Source organism: Heptranchias perlo, chromosome 9 (genome assembly GCF_035084215.1).
Source record: "Heptranchias perlo isolate sHepPer1 chromosome 9, sHepPer1.hap1, whole genome shotgun sequence".
NCBI classification, from domain to species: domain Eukaryota; kingdom Metazoa; phylum Chordata; class Chondrichthyes; order Hexanchiformes; family Hexanchidae; genus Heptranchias; species Heptranchias perlo.
In genome coordinates this window covers 16,699,089-16,718,224 of record NC_090333.1, presented here as the reverse complement: position 1 = coordinate 16,718,224, position 19,136 = coordinate 16,699,089, and the positions used below count along the sequence as shown (strand labels likewise).

The 19,136-nt window shown below is 40.1% G+C and overlaps 1 protein-coding gene across 1 annotated transcript in view; it reads right to left on the bottom strand.

The window, feature by feature from the left end:
• Nucleotides 1–19,136, bottom strand: part of cdc7 (cell division cycle 7 homolog (S. cerevisiae)) — a 69,811-nt gene that overhangs the window by 22,352 nt on the left and 28,323 nt on the right. The window contains exons 4-8 of the mRNA XM_067989912.1: nucleotides 15,086–15,221; nucleotides 8,802–8,895; nucleotides 8,546–8,688; nucleotides 7,733–7,967; nucleotides 956–1,042 (exon numbers count right to left, since the gene is read on the bottom strand). Coding sequence (XP_067846013.1) covers nucleotides 956–1,042; nucleotides 7,733–7,967; nucleotides 8,546–8,688; nucleotides 8,802–8,895; nucleotides 15,086–15,221 — 695 coding nt within the window. The remainder of the gene's footprint in view (nucleotides 1–955; nucleotides 1,043–7,732; nucleotides 7,968–8,545; nucleotides 8,689–8,801; nucleotides 8,896–15,085; nucleotides 15,222–19,136) is intronic.

Here is a 19,136-nt window from a genome sequence, read left to right as displayed (position 1 = left end):
GACAGTCTCATTGGACCAGCCAGTCTTTTCTTATCTATCTCTGTGTCTCACCCTTGTTTGCATGTACGTATGTAACTAAGTTGAGATGATCAAATTAACAGTATTAGAATCATTACATTTAGAAGATATACTAATTGAATTCAATAGATTCATACCCATTATAAAAGAATTTATATTTTGCAGTCATAAAAATACTTACATGGGTCTGCCACACTTCAAAGTGTCAGAAGTGTAGAGAAAGAGAAAGAAAGGCAGTCATTTCCTGTTTATTTTTCTGACCTTGATAACCTGGTTTATCCCCAAGGGCACAGCCAGGGATTTACAACAAAAAGCTGCTAATTTATAGAAACTTCCCTCAGCAATTAGCTTTGAGCTGACCCAAGGACATGTTTATTTAATCCATTTCTCTAAAGGAAGAACTTCAGCAGTATTCTTAAAAGGGGCAGGTCAGGTTAAACAACTCTATCTTAACCATTAAGCATCATAACCATGCTCCAGACCGCAGATTACCTGTGGGCAGTGCAATGGGAGATCATCCAGTAACAGCTAAGAAGTTTAAAATTGTTGCGACAGTCACATGAAAACTTAAATGCTACAGTTAACATTGTTGGAATTAATTCCAGAGTGACCAATTCCAGATGGGGCAAGATTTTGCTGCTGTATCGAATTACCGAACTGCAGTATTAAAAATTGTATCAGGTCAGATTTAATTCAGTGGTACCACCAATCTGATCTGCTATCATTTTTGATAGCAAGAGTCATATATAAAAATTCAGGTGTAAAACTAAACAATAACTACATCATTGAGGTTACAAACAAAAAAGTGGTGTCAGCGAATACAAGGGGCTTTTAAACTGTTGCTTGGTGGCGCTCTACAAAATGTGTACAACTGTAAAAAGCAGCTGTGTGTTCAACAGGAATGCACTATCTTGACTCCTTGCTGTGGTTTGCTTACCTTTATACTTGCACCCTCTAAAATTCCAGCGCTGCGAACATTCAAATTTCTTTCCCCAAATACAGAACGTGGAACTGATGATTCCCCCTATAATAAAAATATTTAAGCTACTTATGTGCCCCGTCAGAGGTATGAAATGTGTAAAATGACTAGTGTTTTAAAATATGATGAAGTCTTGAGAGTCATGGATACCATTATATTGTGCATCGCGTCAAGCCAGATCACAGAACCCCATGAGCATATAGAATCATACAGCACAGGAGGTCATTCGGCCCATCACTTCTGTGGCCAGCTCCATGAAAGAGCTATCCAATTAGTCCCACTCCCCTGCTCTTCCCCATTACCCTGCAAATTATTCCTTTTCAAGTATATATCTAATTCCCTTTCGAAAGTTACTACTGAATCTACTTGCACCACCCTTTCAGGCAGCGCATTCCAGATCATAACAACTTGCTGCGTTAAAAAAAATTCTCCTCTTCTCCCCATTATATTAAATCTGTAACCAGTGAGGTTACCGACCCTCCTTCCAGTGGAACGAGTTTCTCCTTATTTACTCTATCAAAACCCCTCATAATTTCGAATACTTTTGTTTAGTGTTGCATATTTACACCTTTCTTACTAAAAACACAATGAACTCATTTAAAATAAAATACAAAACTGCCATGCATTATAATACTAAATGATGTAATCACAATCCAATCATTAAACAAAATCTGAATTATGTGCAGGATGATCAATGATAATTGTAGACAAATAACTGCTCACAAAATGCATATTGTCCAAGACTTTATGAATTCTGACATCACAAATCAAACTTGATTGATCTGAAATTTAGTGCACAGCAAAAGCCCGTTTCTATTTTTTTGAGAGGAAGTAGGGAGGGAGGAGGCTCGTGTAGAGCATAAACGCCGGCATAGACCAGTTGGGCCGAATGGACTGTTTCTGTGCTGTAGTTTCGATGTACTAACAAACAGTTCCTAACTGATTGCCATAGCAATCAATCAGCACAGGAGCTGTTTATACTTCAACCATTCCTAACACAGATAATTATTGCTTAATCAAATTGTTATAGCTACACTTATTTCATTAAACACAAATGCTTCACTAATATTCAATGATTCAAGGACAATTAACTTTAAATGATTACTTCAGTAATAATAGGAATTGGGTACACTACACAAACAGAGGTGTTGTGCATATAAAATTGTCTTATCCAACAAAATTACAGTCTGTTGACCAAATGAAACTCTTTTCAGGACTACAGCTCCTTCTAAAGATTATGTAATGTTGAATGAGGATGGGAACAGTATTACTAATCCTCACTGGGAGATTCCAATCAATGACATGGGGTTCAGAAACAATACAAATTATACAATTCATAGGCGACTCTTAACCGGGAAGGGAGGAAGCCATGAACCAACAAGATAAAATGCTCAGAGCAATGGCAAGTGCTGCACAAATGGAAAAGAAAACATTCAATATGTGCAAATGGAGATGAACGAGCCAAAGGTGAAAAGGAAAGAGATCTCAGGGTGTTAGCAGGTTGTGCAGTGCTCTTGTCAGACCACATCTTGAATACGTTGTCCAGTTTCAGTCACTGAGATATAAGGCCCAGATAGAGGAGTCACGAGACCATTCCCTGTCATCAGGAAATTAAGTTATGAGGAAAGACGTGAGAGACCTGAACTCTCCAGTCTTCAAAGGTGATTAAAAGGAGATCTTGCAAGGTGGAGGCTTGTAACACACTAATTGGTATGGAAAGGGTAAATACAGAGCACTATGTCAAGTTAGGTCATGAAAGTAGGCAAGGGCAGTACAGCTTCACATTGGCACATGTAGGACCAATGTCAGGAAATTCTCCTTCATGCAAGGAGAGATTAAAACTTGGAATGGAGTTTTGGTCGAGTAGTGAAGGCAAAAACCTTGGAGCATTCAAAAGATAGTTGGATACCGTCATGAGGGAACAAAAATTTTTTCTTGGACACCTGAGCTACAAGGAGAGACCGCAGAAGCTGCAAATGTTTACCCTGAAGAGAACGCTCAGGCATTCTAAGTATTCAAGATCCTAAAGGGTTTGTATCAACAAGATATGCCTCAATATGTTTAACAGTAACATATTCTAAACTCAAGGCTATGCCTTGTAGAAGAGTTAACATTCTCTAAATTGAGAACAAATTAAAGGAGTAAACTCCTTAAAGGGAGTGGTAAGTAGTTTTTCTTTCCTTTTTTTTCTCTTGACATTGCAGTTGTTGTTAAGCTAACTTAAGGGTTAAGTCATGGCAGGAGATCCCAGAGCCGTGTCATGTTCCTCTTGTGAGATGTGGGAATTCAGGGCTCCTTCCTGTATCCCTGATTCCTTCACCTGCGGGAAGTGTGTCCAGCTGCAGCTATTGTTTGACCGCTTGACGGCTCTGGAGCTGCGGATGGACTCACTTTGGAGCATCCGCGATGCTGAGAAAGTCGTGGATAGCACGTTCAGTGAGTTGGTCACACCACAGATAAAAATTACTGAGGGAGATAGTGAATGGGTGACCAACAGACAGAGGAAGAGTAGGAAGGCAGTGCAGGGGTCCCCTGCGGTCATCTCCCTCCAAAACAGGTATACCGTTTTGGATACTGTTGGGGGAGATGGCTCACCAGGGGAAGGTGGCAGTGGCCAGGTTCATGGCACCGTGGCTGGCTCTGCTGCACAGGAGGGCAGGAAAAAGAGTGGCAGAGCTATAGTGATAGGGGACTCGATTGTAAGGGGAATAGACAGGCATTTCTGCGGACGCAACCGAGACTCCAGGATGGTATGTTGCCTCCCTGGTGCAAGGGTCAAGGATGTCTCGGAGCGGCTGCAGGACATTCTGGAGGGGGAGGGTGAACAGCCAGTTGTCGTGGTGCATATCGGCACCAACGATATAGGTAAAAAACAGGATGAGGTCCTACAAGCTGAATTTAGGGAGTTAGGAGTTAAACTAAAGAGTAGGACCTCAAAGGTAGTAATCTCAGGATTGCTACCAGTGCCACGGGCAAGTCAGAGTAGGAATGACAGGATAGCTAAGATGAATACGTGGCTTGAGAGATGGTGCAAGAGGGAGGGATTCAAATTCCAGGGCCATTGGAACCGGTTCTGGGGGAGGTGGGACCAGTACAAATTGGACGGTCTGCATCTGGGCAGGACTGGAACCAATGTCCTAGGGGGAAGTGTTTGCCAGTGCTGTTGGGGAGGGTTTAAACTAATGTGGCAGGGGGATGGGAACCGATGCAGGAAGTCAGTGGGAAATAAAATGGTGACAGAAACAAAAGGCAGTAAGGGAGAGTGTACAGAACATGACCAGACAGATGGTCTGAGAAAGCAGGGCAAAGACCAAGGGAAGTCTAGATTAAACTGCATTTATTTTAATGCAAGAAGTCTGATGGGCAAGGCAGATGAATTCAGGGCATGGATGGGTACATGGGACTGGGATGTTATAGCTATTACTGAAACATGGATAAGGGAGGGGCAGGACTGGCAGCTCAATGTTCCAGGGTACAGATGCTATAGGAAAGATAGAGCAGGAGGTAAGAGAGGAGGGGGAGTTGCGTTCTTGATTAGGGAGAACATCACGGCAGTAGTGAGAGGGGATATATCCGAGGGTTCGCCCACTGAGTCTATATGGGTAGAACTGAAAAATAAGAAGGGAGAGATCACTTTGATAGGATTGTACTACAGACCCCCAAATAGTCAACGGGAAATTGAGGAGCAAATATGTAAGGAGATTACAGACAGCTGCAAGAAAAATAGGGTGGTAATAGTAGGGGACTTTAACTTTCCCAACATTGACTGGGACAGCCATAGCATTAGGGGCTTGGATGGAGAGAAATTTGTTGAGTGTATTCAGGAGGAATTTCTCATTCAGTATGTGGATGGCCCGACCAGAGAGGGGGCAAAACTTGACCTCCTCTTGGGAAATAAGGAAGGGCAGGTGACAGAAGTGTTAGTGAGGGATCACTTTGGGACAAGTGATCATAATTCCATTAGTTTTAAGATAGCTATGGAGAAGGATAGGTCTGGCCCAAAAGTTAAAATTCTAAATTGGGGAAAGGCCAATTTTGATGGTATTAGACAGGAACTTTCAGAAGTTGATTGGGAGAGTCTGTTGGCAGGCAAAGGGACGTCTGGTAAGTGGGAGGCTTTCAAAAGTGTGTTAACCAGGGTTCAGGGTAAGCACATTCCTTATAAAGTGAAGGGCAAGGCTGGTAGAAGTAGGGAACCTTGGATGACTCGGGAGATTGAGGCACTAGTCAAAAAGAAGAAGGAGGCATATGACATGCATAGGCAGCTGGGATCAAGTGGATCCTTTGAAGAGTACAGAGATTGCCGGAGTAGAGTTAAGAGAGAAATCAGGAGGGCAAAAAGGGGATATGAGATTGCTTTGGCAGATCAGGCAAAGGTGAATCCAAAGAGCTTCTACAAATACATAAAGGGCAAAAGGGTAACTAGGGAGAGAGTAGGGCCTCTTAAGGATCAACAAGGTCATCTATGTGCGGAACCACAAGAAATGGGTGAGATCCTGAATGAATATTTCACATCGGTATTTACGGTTGAGAAAGGCATGGATGTTAGGGAACTTGGGGAAATAAATAGTGATGTCTTGAGGAGTGTACATATTACAGAGAGGGAGGTGCTGGAAGTCTTAACGCGCATCAAGGTAGATAAATCTCCGGGACCTGATGAAATGTATCCCAGGACGTTATGGGAGGTTAGGGAGGAAATTGCGGGTCCCCTGGCAGAGATATTTGAATCATCCACCGCTACAGGTGAGGTGCCTGAAGATTGGAGGGTAGCAAATGTCGTGCCTTTGTTTAAGAAGGGCGGCAGGGAAAAGCCTGGGAACTACAGACCGGTGAGCCTGACATCTGTAGTGGGTAAGTTGTTAGAGGGTATTCTGAGGGACAGGATCTGCAGGCATTTGGAGAGGCAGGGACTAATTAGGAACAGTCAGCATGGTTTTGTGAGAGGAAAATCATGTCTCACGAATTTGATTAAGTTTTTTGAAGGGGTAACCAAGAAGATAGATGAGGGCTGTGCAGTAGACGTGGTCTACATGGACTTCAGCAAAGCATTTGACAAGGTACCGCATGGTAGGTTGTTACATAAGGTTAAATCTCATGGGATCCAAGGTGAGGTAGCCAATTGGATACAAAATTGGCTTGACGACAGAAGACAGAGGGTGGTTGTAGAGGGTTGTTTTTCAAACTGGATGCCTGTGTCCAGCGGTGTGCCTCAGGGATCGGTGCTGGGTCCGCTGTTATTTGTTATTTATATTAATGATTTGGATGAGAATTTAGGAGGCATGGTTAGTCAGTTTGCAGATGACACCAAGATTGGTGGCATTGTGGACAGTGAAGAAGGTTATCTAGGATTGCCACGGGATCTTGATCAATTGGGCCAGTGGGCCGATGAATGGCAGATGGAGTTTAATTTAGATAAATGTGAGGTGATGCATTTTGGGAGATCGAATCGGGCCAGGACCTACTCCGTTAATGGTAGGGCGTTGGGGAGAGTTATAGAACAAAGAGATCTAGGAGTACAGGTTCATAGCTCCTTGAAAGTGGAGTCACAGGTGGATAGGGTGGTGAAGAAGGCATTCGGCATGCTTGGTTTCATTGGTCAGAACATTGAATGCAGGAGTTGGGATGTCTTGTTGAAGTTGTACAGGGCATTGGTGAGGCCACACTTGGAGTACTGTGTACAGTTCTGGTCACCCTATTATAGAAAGGATATTATTAAACTAGAAAGAGTGCAGAAAAGATTTACTAGGATGCTACCGGGACTTGATGGTTTGACTTACAGGGAGAGGTTAGACAGACTGGGACTTTTTTCCCTGGAGAGTAGGAGGTTAAGGGGTGATCTTATAGAAGTCTATAAAATAATGAGGGGCATAGATAAGGTAGATAGTCAAAATCTTTTCCCAAAGGTAGGGGAGTCTATAACGAGGGGGCATAGATTTAAGGTGAGAGGGGAGAGATACAAAAGGGTCCAGAGGGGCAATTTTTTCACTCAAAGGGTGGTGAGTGTCTGGAACGAGCTGCCTGAGGCAGTAGTAGAGGCGGGTACAGTTTTGTCTTTTAAAAAGCATTTGGACAGTTACATGGGTAAGGTGGGTATAGAGGGATATGGGCCAAGTGCAGGCAATTGGGACTAGCTTAGTGGTATAAACTGGGCGACATGGACATGTTGGGCCGAAGGGCCTGTTTCCATGTTGTAACTTCTATGATTCCAAAAGACAGTTTATATTTAACTACTTTACACAGAGGGTGGTGAACGCATGGTATGGATTACCAATGGGAGACTATGGGACCATGATTTTTGAATTATACAGAATAGCTAAAGAAAAATTTGACAAGAAGGGTATCAGAAGTGTGCGGGATATGATATCCCTAGACATTGGGACTGCTCACATGGTCTTTTCCAGTCCTGTATATTACTATGTTCCCAGATGGAGGAGCTACGATAAGTCAAATTGCCTTCCTCATCCATATTTATCTTGTGATTGTGAAGTAGTTATTACTGCAAGTTGAATAATCTTCAAGACAAGTTGCACTCCTTACCAGCATTTACATGAATACTCCCACAACATTACTAGATTAACAACAGTATTAAAAGTAGACTGCAGCTGTTACCCTTTAAACAAAAAGACCGAAGCAATTTTAAGCACAATAATTGAATCTGCCGGCGTTGTTGTTTTTCTTCATATTTCTATTATAACCTATTACGAAAATAAATCTGAAAAAAGAATCAAGCAGAACCTTTCCATGTTTAGCTTGAGAGAGGAGCCAGGGCCTTTTAATGGGCTGTTTGCCAGTGGAGTGTTGAGCCAGAGGTTTACTCATTGTTACAGTGTTGGAAAGCTTATTTCCAGAGCTGGTGGTTGGTTTATTCTTTGAGCAACTTCCCTGTTGATCCTCGGTCTTTACTACTTTAAGGAGATCTATTTTAGTGTCAGGTGTACCCTGGGCTAAACCAAAGTCCACTAAAGCATACCTGTAATATAATGAAAAACAACAGAGGTTAGTCAAAAGAATTAAATTAGAAAAATGGCAACTCTCCTCTTGCCCAAAATGGTGGTACATCAATACTTATTTAACAAAAGTGCTAAATTAACTGTTTGTTGAGGAAGCTAGAATTTAACACGGGCATTCAATTGTCTCCACTACTCATCCTTTCAGACAAACAAAATAGGACTGTAAAAGTTGCTACTGTGACATTAAATAAAACTGCAATAAGCTTAAAAATCCCATAAGCATTAAGGCACAAACATTTTGATTTACACTAAAACCACAAGCTCTATGGCACAACATTTTATAAAGGAACGGTTTCTAGTCCTATTAAATACTTATTTGTAACAGCTGTGCATTGTAACATGGGATCAGTACCTAAGTATTTTTCAGGATTGCTCTAGGATCCAGGCAAACCAAAATTCACTTCTATTAAGGCGCGCTTTCACGAAATACCTTACAGATACAACTGGCATAAAATTAAACTACGTGTATCTTCTCCTTAGCCAAACTATGTGCTTTAATTACATCATAACATAGGCATTCTTATGTAAAAATTCGTACTTTTTCAGACTCCCGTTGTACAGGAAGTTGCTTGGCTTGATGTCACGATGAATTATGCCAAAGTGGTGAATGCGTCTCAAGGCTTTCAGTAAGTTATACATATATTCCCGTACTTCTTCCAACTTCATAGAACTCAGAAGATCCTGAAAAAGAACTTATTCATTTAAAATAAAACCAATTCCAGAATAGCATCACATTTTTAGTTAATGCTGAGCACTGTAGCATCAAGTGTAATTTGAATTAAAAATAAACTTACCAAAAAAGACTCATGTTCGAGATATGGCATGACAATAACAACGTGATCATCCTTCCTTAAGCAGTATTTAACTCCCATTACATTATCTTGACCCCTGGAATAAATAATTTCTTCATATATAAAAACACAGCCATAAGCTACAGAAGATGATCAAACAGAAATCTACTTTATTCATAAAAGTGAGTTATATTATGCAATAACTCTCCATGCGCTAGTTATTGCACTGGTTTATTATATTTTAATAGTAGGATATCAAAATTTAACGATATACAATAAACCACTCCTGTACTTAAGAGGACAAAGCAAGATCCATGAAGATACTTTTGATCTTAATATACCAATACCTCTCAATACTTAAATCCACTGGTCAATGTAAATTGACTTATTTTTTAAAAAAAACCTTTATTTAAACATGGTCAAGAACAAACCACCACTAAAATAATAAAAATTGTTTAATATTTGAATAGAATTAATTCTATATTGCATTTATAAAGAATTTTACAACAGAATATCACATGCCAAATACTTTGTGACCACAGCACAACTCAAGGACCACTGTAACAAGGATGCTAAGTCATCATAAAATGTCAAATAAAATACTTTTAAGGTTTAGAATATTTTGGATTTTGGGGTAACATGAATTGATTTAGACAAGCAGACAAGTTTGAATGGACCAAATCAATGACTAATACTCATGAGGTAGGCGACACATGAGCTACAAGAGTTACAAAATAGTGCATTATAGTTAAAAGTGTGTTAAATATTGAAAAATATTTCTTTGGGAACACAATACAAAATTACTTCTACTTGTTCTATTATAATAATAAAAGAACTAAACAGTCATCTGTCATAATACCTTATTCACAGAAAAGTACTTAAAGTGGTGTAAAATAACCATGTAATCTAAATACAAAAACAGCCCTCTTCCTTTCACAGATAGGTTACTTCAGTACATCAAGGCAACCTCAGCAGCACATCTGCACTAACTCACTTCAAGGTTTCTCATTAAGAATGACAACTTTGTTCCAGACACGAGATAAATTCTTATCAACAGAACGCATATGTTCTGTCTAAATGTAGCACTGATTACAATTTGTATCAGCAATGTACATATTAGAGTGTAGCAGATTTTTAAACTGAGGACAGGCAGCTCAATTGAAGGACGACACGTCACATCTTTCAATCACTTCTGCCTTCAACTTCAACCTGTGTAACAGTAAGATAATTATTGAGAATTGATTAAATAACTTAGACAAAAATATAAGCATTCTTTGATATCACTGGGGTCTGCAGCAACAGCATGAAATGTCAAAGGGGTTATGAGGTTGTCTTAAACCAATTTAATAGATATACTCTTGACGTTAATAACCGTAATATTTTAGATCATCACATCCCAACACTGCTAAGCTGTCTTAGTAGACCACAGTGCCTCCAAAACAGAGAAACATAGAATGGTTACAGCACAGCAGGAGGCCATTTGGCCCATCAAGCCCGTGCCAGCTCTTTCTAAGAGCAATCCCAATTAGCCCAATTCCCCTGCTCTTTCCCGCAGCCCTGCAAATCTTTTCCTTTCAAGTATTTATCCAATTCCTTTTTGAAAGCCACAAGTGAATCTGCTTCCACCACCCTTTCAGGCAGCCCAAATACAAAAATTCAGGCAATACAAAAAAGAAATGTGTGTGACCAATAAACAGCTAAAAAGTTTCCAAGTATAAGCAAATATGTGAATGAGCTCCAACTCGCTGTGCCACCAAGTGGTAGGAGACTCGTTCACACTCAGGATGCCCCACAAGGGGCATTCTTATCTCAGCTGAGTTGCTAAATAAAGGCAGAGTACTTCATCACAGGGTAGGAGGGAAAAATTGAAAGGAGAGTCACCAAAAGACACTTTCTCATCATATCCGAGCAGCTAATGTGTTACAGGCATTTATAGAATTATGCCTTCCCATCTGAGGATAGTGGGCGGCATGGAGGAGGCCGACAAAAAGAAAAGGGGAGATCATACCAAAACAAAAATACATACATATTACACAGATTTTTAAAAAAATACAATACCAAATGTATCTGTGTATCTATGCAACTATCTAGCCAAGCATTACAAATAAAACCACCTATCCGACAACCGTGGTTGTTGATACTTGAAAAAGTGTTGTGGCTTGTTTTAAAGTTTAATGTTGCAAAGGACTGTATAAAGTATAAATCAAAATTCAATGATCAACTAGTTGTCCAGATGACAAACCAGTTGGTAGGGACATGATAGAGACCTGTATAGATTCTGCTTTACAAATAACTGCTCACATCCCTATATTGATACAAACTGAAGTGCACTTAAGTCTGATGTTTCAGTTGCAAGCTAATAAATAGGTTAGATCATATTTTTCAGTCAAATAAACAATTATCACTCCTAACATTTCTTAGTGGCCAAATGCACTCACTGTCTTCTGTACTAACTGGTTGACAACGTCGGTGTTGGGGGCACTTTTAGAGACAATAATCCGGGACTAAATTAATTGACACTTGGAAAAGTGTGGACGAATACATGAAAGTCAGCATGGATGTATTAAAGGAAAGTTGTGTTTGACTGACTTGATTGAGATCTTTGATGAAGTAACGGAGAGGGCTGATAAGGGTAGTGCGGTTGATGTTGTGTATATGGACTTTCAAAAGGCATTTGATAAATTGCCACATTAGACTTGTTAGCAAAATTAAAGCCTGTGGGATTAAAGAGGCAGCATTGATACAAAATTGGCTAAGGGACAGAAAGCAGAGAGTGGTGAACGGTTGTTTTTCAGACTGGAGGGAAGTATACAGTGGTGGCCCTCAGGGGTTGGTATTAGGACCGGTGCTCTTTTTGATATATATTAATGACCTGGACTTGGGTAGAGAGGATATAATTTCAAACTTTGCAGAACTCGGAAATGTAGTAAACAACGTTGAGGATAGCAACAGACTTCAGGAGGACAGAGACAGACTGGTGAAATGGGCAGACACATGGCAGATGAAATTTTACGCAGGCAAGTGTGAAGTGATACATTTTAGTAGGAAGAATGAGAGGCAATATAAACTAAATGGTACAGTTTTAAAGGCGGTGCAGGAACAGAGAGACCTGGGCACGTATGTACACAAATCTTTGAAGGTGGCAGGACAAGTTGAGAAGGCTGTTTTAAAAGCACATGGGATTCTAGGCTTTATTAACAGAGGCACAGAGTACAAAAGCAAGGAAGTTATGCTAAACCTTTAAAAACACTGGTTAGGCCTCAGCTGGAGTATTGTGTTTAATTCTGGGCACCGCATTTTAGGAAGGATGTCAAGGCCTTAGAGAGGGTGCAGAAGAGATTTACTAGAATGGTATCATGAATGAGGGACTTCACTTATGTGGAGAGACTGGAGAAGCTGGGGTTGTTCTCCTTCGAGCAGAGAAGGTTAAGAGGAGATACAAACAGAAAATGCTGGAAATACTCAGTAAGTCAGGCAGTATCTGTGGAGAAAGAAACAAAGTTAACATTTGAGGTTGATGACCTTTCATCAGAACTGACGTTAACTCTGTTTCTTTATCCTCAAATGCTGCCTGACTTGCTGAGTATTTCTAGTATTTTCTGTTTTTATTTCAGATTTCCAGCATCTGGAGTATTTTGCTTTTGATTGAAGGTTAAGAGGAGATTTGATAGAGGTGTTCAAAGTCATGAATGGTTTTGATAGAGTAAACAAGGAGAAGCTGCTCCCAGTGGCAGAAGGATCAGTAACCAGAGGACACAGATTAAGGTGATTGGCAAAAGAACCAGAGGCAAATGAGGAAGCATTTTATTACGCAGAGAGTTATTATGATCTCGAATGCACTGCCTGAAAGGGTGGTGGCAGCAGATCCAATAGTAACTTTCAAAAGGGAATTGGATAAATACTTGAAGGGAAAAAATTTAGAGGGCTATGGGGAAAGAGCAGGGGAGTGGGCCTAATTGGATAGCTCTTTCAAAGAAGCGACACACAGGCATGATGGGCCGAATGACCTCCTCCTATGCTGTAACATGCTATGATACTGTGCTTACCAAGCTCCAGTTCTGCATCTGTAATAGTTTTTAATACCCTGTCAATGCACTAAAAAGTAGAATGTTGAAACAGCCGCTCAATCATGAAAGTCTGTATTGAAACTTCACCAGCAGCATGAGGAAAAGATCAGATTTCTTTTTTCTGTTGTTACGAATTCAATCCAAAAAGAGAGAGCTTTACCAATGCAATGAATTTCCAATCTTAGCCAACCACGGGGCAATAATAAGAAGTATGTACAGGAATGTGAAAAGAAGTTGAGGGGGGGTCAACCATCCAGTTTTCATGTACTTCTTAGCGTCCAACTCAAGATCAATATACAGAGTCCATGCAACAGATCGCCATTACCGTTCAACTGGGGACTGATGTTAGTGGAGGTTAAAAGAAGAAAAGGCTGACGGACCTTTGACATTACTGAGTAGCAACAAACTGGTACCAAACTTTACCAATTAGGCACTAATCAAATAACTATGTTTTAATCCACTGATATGGTTTTGCTACAAATAGTAACAAAAGCAAAATGGCAAACTGGAAATATTGTGCACCACTGTTGAAATTTATATACATGATGATACTTGAGTTAATAAAAGTACTGATGCCAGTTTATTCCTAATTACAAGTGTTAGTTGGTTCTGAAGAAGTGCCTGCAACAGAAATGTTAACTTGTCTTTTCTCTAGATGCTTATTGACCTGCTGGGTATTTTCTATTCTCATTTCAGACTTTTAGCATTTTCAGTTTCTTTCTTTTATTTATACGAGCATTATACTTGCATTGTTCTCTGTAACAGAATTCCAGATGACAAAGAGCCTGGACTATAAATCAAACAGGGAAATTTATGAAAAATTACTGGCGACTTTGAACCCACCTTGACCTCTTATACAATGACTGACTGAAGACTGTAAACAGCGCTTCAAAAAGATACTTCTGTCAGAAGGCCACTTTGCTATATTTTCTCCCCTTTCCCTCTTTTCAGCCTGTAATATGCATCATTACCAAGTTGGCAGGCCTTTGCCAGTGCCACTTAGTGGTTGGCCCACATTAAATTGTCCATTGAGAGGAGATCAAAAACTCATTATGTGGGGGACTGTAACTGTCAACCTACATCTTGCCACACTATGGAATAATGCAGTGGGGTCCAATGTAACTTGTGGTGCCCAAAACCACATCTTAAAAAGTCTTCAAATCTATTGCAATTTAAAAGAGAAATTGAGCTCACGCGATGGCTCAGTGGGTAAATGCACATTATGTGGTACTCAACAACAGGTTAATTAATCCCTTGTCTGTGGTGAGTTAGCAGATCCCTGCTGCAGCACTTGAGCCATTACAATTCATATCATCAAACCAGGGATATGGAGTGGGAAAAAACAACAGCCAGAGCGTTGGACCCGATTTACTATCCAATGATCCTTACTGACAAATACCACAAGAGGACATTACGCAAGTGCAGGATCTGGCCTAGCTAAGGTGTCTCCAATAGTCAAATGCCCTCCAACACTCACTGTCCAGGACCACACAAAGAATGGCCAATCAGGCACAGTACAATTGGAATTGTACCAAGTACAAATCACCTCCTTCATGGGAACATGGAAGAAAAAGAAAAATCTATTGCCATCTTGTAATGTGACAATTTGTCAGTCTTGTTTTTAGTCTAGGTCTCTATTCCTTGTAACAGACACCTTGATAATATACCTATAAAAAAAGGAAAATTTTGATTTGTACAAAATATCTTTATTTTACTCTAGATATTTGATAGCTTGAGACAAATTAAGTGTGCTTGTTTATAGTGGATTTAACGCAGATTGTAGTATATTACTTTGCATTCCAATTTTTTTTTAAAAACTGACTGAGTGAGCTGCATGCAGTGAACTTTTAACGATAACTCAGTCAAATCTGTAGTCAAAACACTGATTCTGCAACTGGGGAGCAGAGAAACAGAATGAAACTTTAATGATTGCATTAGAGTCAATGAACCAACAGAGCAGAGGAACCTTAAATACCTTTGTTTAAAATATAACCAATGTTATGCACGTTTCCATTTTACCGTTTTGTTTACATTCCTATAAAAGCATATTATTGTTAATTGGGTGCAAAGAATTAAATTACCCATTAGGCAGACAGTGAACTTGTTAAGTGGCTGCTATTCAGAGAACAGACAGGCAAATAAAATGTTGTCATTGGCTTCTATGCATAGTATATCAGCAGCCAGATGAAGTAACAGTAAAATATAGGTGTTGATACTAACCCAGCAACTGTCAGACATTGAAGTTCAGCAGCAATTCGCACTGGATGGCTTGTGGGAATTAAATGTTTAAGTGCAAACTTCTCTACTATTCCTGACTTCAACTGAGCGGTAGCCAAATAAACAGAACTGAATGTACCTGAGGAAGGACGGAAATAATATTTTAAAAATTTATAAATGAAAACTTAAAATTTTTTTCTGAAATAACGACATCTTGTTGAAATGTTCTGGTACCATTTTTGTCAGTGCACAACCAGATGCCTACAGATGAAACACTGCAGATAAAGTATCGAAAGTATGCAGAATTATATACAGCAGCAGCACTAGAAGCAATATATCACATATTTAGCATGCCATAAAAAAAACTAAGAGTTCTTAAACTGCACAGTTTACAATGCTTGGCGCCAAAGTAACTGGTTGTGTCTCAGCTTCCAGAACGACATGCAGCAAAAGCAGGTGTATTTTATTAAAAGCAGTCATTTCTACTGTTTCAATGCAAATTACACCATAAAGCCTAAATTAAAAAAGGATAGTTGGGACACCACTGCAATAGGCAGGAATTTGTGTCTTGTGCTCAAATGCAATAAAAATATCCAGTAGTAGATAAGAATATTCTATCGCTTTAAGACAGTTCTTTTTCTTTAAGTAAAACTCTCGTTTAACTGATGCTTATTAGAAACCGTGTTCAGGGTCAGTCAAGTTTAAAGAAAATAAAACAAAACAAAACTCCTTTTGGCACATGATGACAGACCACACAGCATAGCTCAGTAGCTGCAGTAGTCGCAATAAGGAGACATTTACAGTGGCAACTGAAGATATGAAACCCATCAGTAAAAGAAAGAACTTGCATTTATATAGCACCTTTTACAACCTCATGACATCCCAAAGCGCTTTACAGCCAATGAAGTACTTTAGAAATGTAATCACTGTTGGAAAAGCGGCAGCCAATTTTGCACACAAGTTCCCAAAAACAGCAATTTGATAAGGACCAGATAGTTTTTTTAAAAAAAAGTGATGTTGGTTGAGGGATAAATATTGGCCAGGACACTAAAGAGAACTCCCTGTAAAACACGAACCAAAATGTTCAGAAACTGCAATTAAAAATGGACAAATAAATTGTGAATCTGTAATATAAAGATCAGGATAAAAGAGAAACAAAGTAACTTGCATTTACTTAGTGCCTCAGGACCTCCCAAATCCAATGAATTACATTTTGAAGTGCATTTAAGATGGCTACACATTCTTGGATCTGTGTGACATTTATAAATCCTCAAGCTCTATCCATATGAATCCAGGTAGTCTACACCATGATGTACTCACAAACAGAACAAAAACAGCTTTGTATTTTTATTACTGAACAGTCCGAGAATTTCAGAAATTAAAAAGAGTGGAGCTCAAGAGACCTCAAACATTCCAGACTTTTATTACAATGTGATGTCAGTAAGGTTTAAATTACTCCTGGTCTTTCAAGTGATTTTTCTAAAAGCACACAATACACATTTTTAAAAAAAATTAGATTTTGGCATCCTTCTACAACAGAAAAAACTTCTGTAAGTGAATTTTTAGACTTTAAAAATCTCTGAATCCACAAAAACTGTCAGTCCATTTTTAACTGTTCATCCACTTGTTCGACAATTGAAGTTTTTAGCACAGTCACAATTTACCAAGATATCCGTGTGGTTCTATCCTCTCTTGATCACTGATGCTGGAAATGCTCAGCTATAATTTTAACCATTTAAACAACACATTCTCTGCAGGTACAGCAAGCAATTAGGAAGGCAAATGGCATGTTGGCCTTTATTGCAAGGATTTGCAGTACAAGAATAAGGAAGTCTTACTACAATTGTACAGGGCTTTGGTGAGACCTCACCTGGAGTACTGTGTATAGTTTTGGTCTCCTTATCCAAGGAAAGATATACTTGTCTTCGAGGTGGTACAACAAAGGTTCACTAGATTAATTCCTGGGATGCGAGGGTCTCCCTCTCAAACAGATATTCTGCTTTGGATACTGTTGGGGGAGATGGCTTAATTGGGGAAAGCAGCAAGAGCCAGGTTCGGGGCAGCACGGGTGGCTCTGCTGCACAGGAGGGGAGGAAGAAGAGTGGCAGGGCTACAGTGATAGGGGATTCAATTGTAAGCGGAACAGACAGGCGTTTCTGCGGCCGCAAACGTGACTCCAGGATGGTATGTTGCCTCCCTGGTGCTAGGGTCAAGGATGTCACGGAGTGGCTGCAGGGCATTCTGGAGGGGGAGGGTGAACAGCCAGTAGTCATGGTCCATATTGGTACCAATGACATAGGTAAAAAAAGGGATGAGGTCCTGCAAGGACTTCAAAGGTAGTGATCTCAGGATTACTACCGGTGCCACGTGCTAGTGAGTATAGGAAAAGGAGAATAGACCGGATGAATGCGTGGCTGCAGGGATGTTGTAGGAGGGAGGGAATTAGATTCCTGGGAGATTGGGACTGGTTCTGGGGAAGGTGGGACCTGTACAAGCGGGATAGGCTACACCCGAGCAGGACCGGGACCAATGTCCTCGCGGGGGTGTTTGCTAGTGCTGTTGGGGAAGGTTTAAACTAGAGTGGCAGGGGGATGGGAACCTGAGCGAGGAGTCAGAAGGGAGTAAAGTTGAGAGCAGCAAGAGAGGGTAAGACCCAGGGGAAATTTACAATACAAATAGTACAAACAGTCGTTCAAGAACGAGTGAAAGGGAAAAGCGTAGAACAGCAGAAAGAAAGTGTACTTTAGGCACGACAGATAAAGTAAAAACTAGAAGGCGTAAGGCGATTAACTCAGCATCAAAGCTGAAGGTCAGGCTAGGGTGTGTGGCCCAACTAAGAGTTCTATATACAAATGCACGGAGTACAAGGAATAAATTAAATGAACTACAGGTTCAAATTCAAATTGGAGGGTATGACATGATAGCTATTACTGAGACATGGCTGCAGGATGGTCAGGATTGGGAACTAAATATACCAGGTTATAAGGTCTACAGGAGAGATAGGGAAAATGGAAGAGGGGGAGGAGTAGCCTTAATGATTAGAGATGAAATCACTTCAATGATAAAGGGGGATATAACGAGAGGTAAGCAGCCAACAGAGGCCTTATGGGTTGAATTGAGAAATAGGAAAGGATCTAAGACTATAGTGGGAGTTGTATATAGGACTCCTGGCAGCAGCTCTGAAGTGCGAGATTGTATAAATGCAGAGATTAGACAAGCATGTAACAAAGGCATAGTGGTCTTAATGGGGACTTTAATCTTCACATACATTGGGAAAAGCAGACTAGCAACTGTCAGAAAGGTAGCGAATTTCTTGAGTGTGTCCGGGATAGTTTTCTACAGCAATATGTCCTAGAGGCAACAAGGGGGCAAGCCATACTAGATTTAGTAATGAGTAATGAACCAGATTAAGTTAACGGCTTAACAGTGCGTGAACATCTATCCAATAGCGATCATAACATGATAGAGTTCAATGTAGTGTTTGAAAGCGAAAAAAGTGAATCAGCTGCTAAGATTCTAGACTTGGGTAAGGCCGACTTCAAAGGGATGAGACAGAGACTGCCCACAGTAAACTGGGCAAATCTGTTAATGGGTAAAACAACTGATGATCAGTGGGAAGTGTTTAAAGAAACATTTAACGTGATACAGAATCAGTTTATACCCCTGAGGGGCAAGAACTCTACTTGCCAAAAAAAAAGCCATGGACAACTAAAGAGGTATGGGACAGTATAAGACATAAGGAAAGGGCATACAAAAAGGCAAAAAATGGCACAGATCCTGGTGAATGGGAAAGATACAAAGATCAACAAAGGGTCACAAAACAGATAGTCAGAGCTACAAAAAGAGAGTATGAAAAGAAACTCGCAAGGGATATCAAAACCAATACGAAGAACTTTTATAGTTATATTAGGAAAAAGAGGGTGGTCAGGAGCAGTGTTGGCTCCTTAAAAAGTGAAAGTGGGGATATTGTCATTGACAATGGGGAAATGGCGGACATGTTGAACAATTACTTTGTGTGAGTATTTACAGTAGAAAAAGAGGATAGCATGCCGGA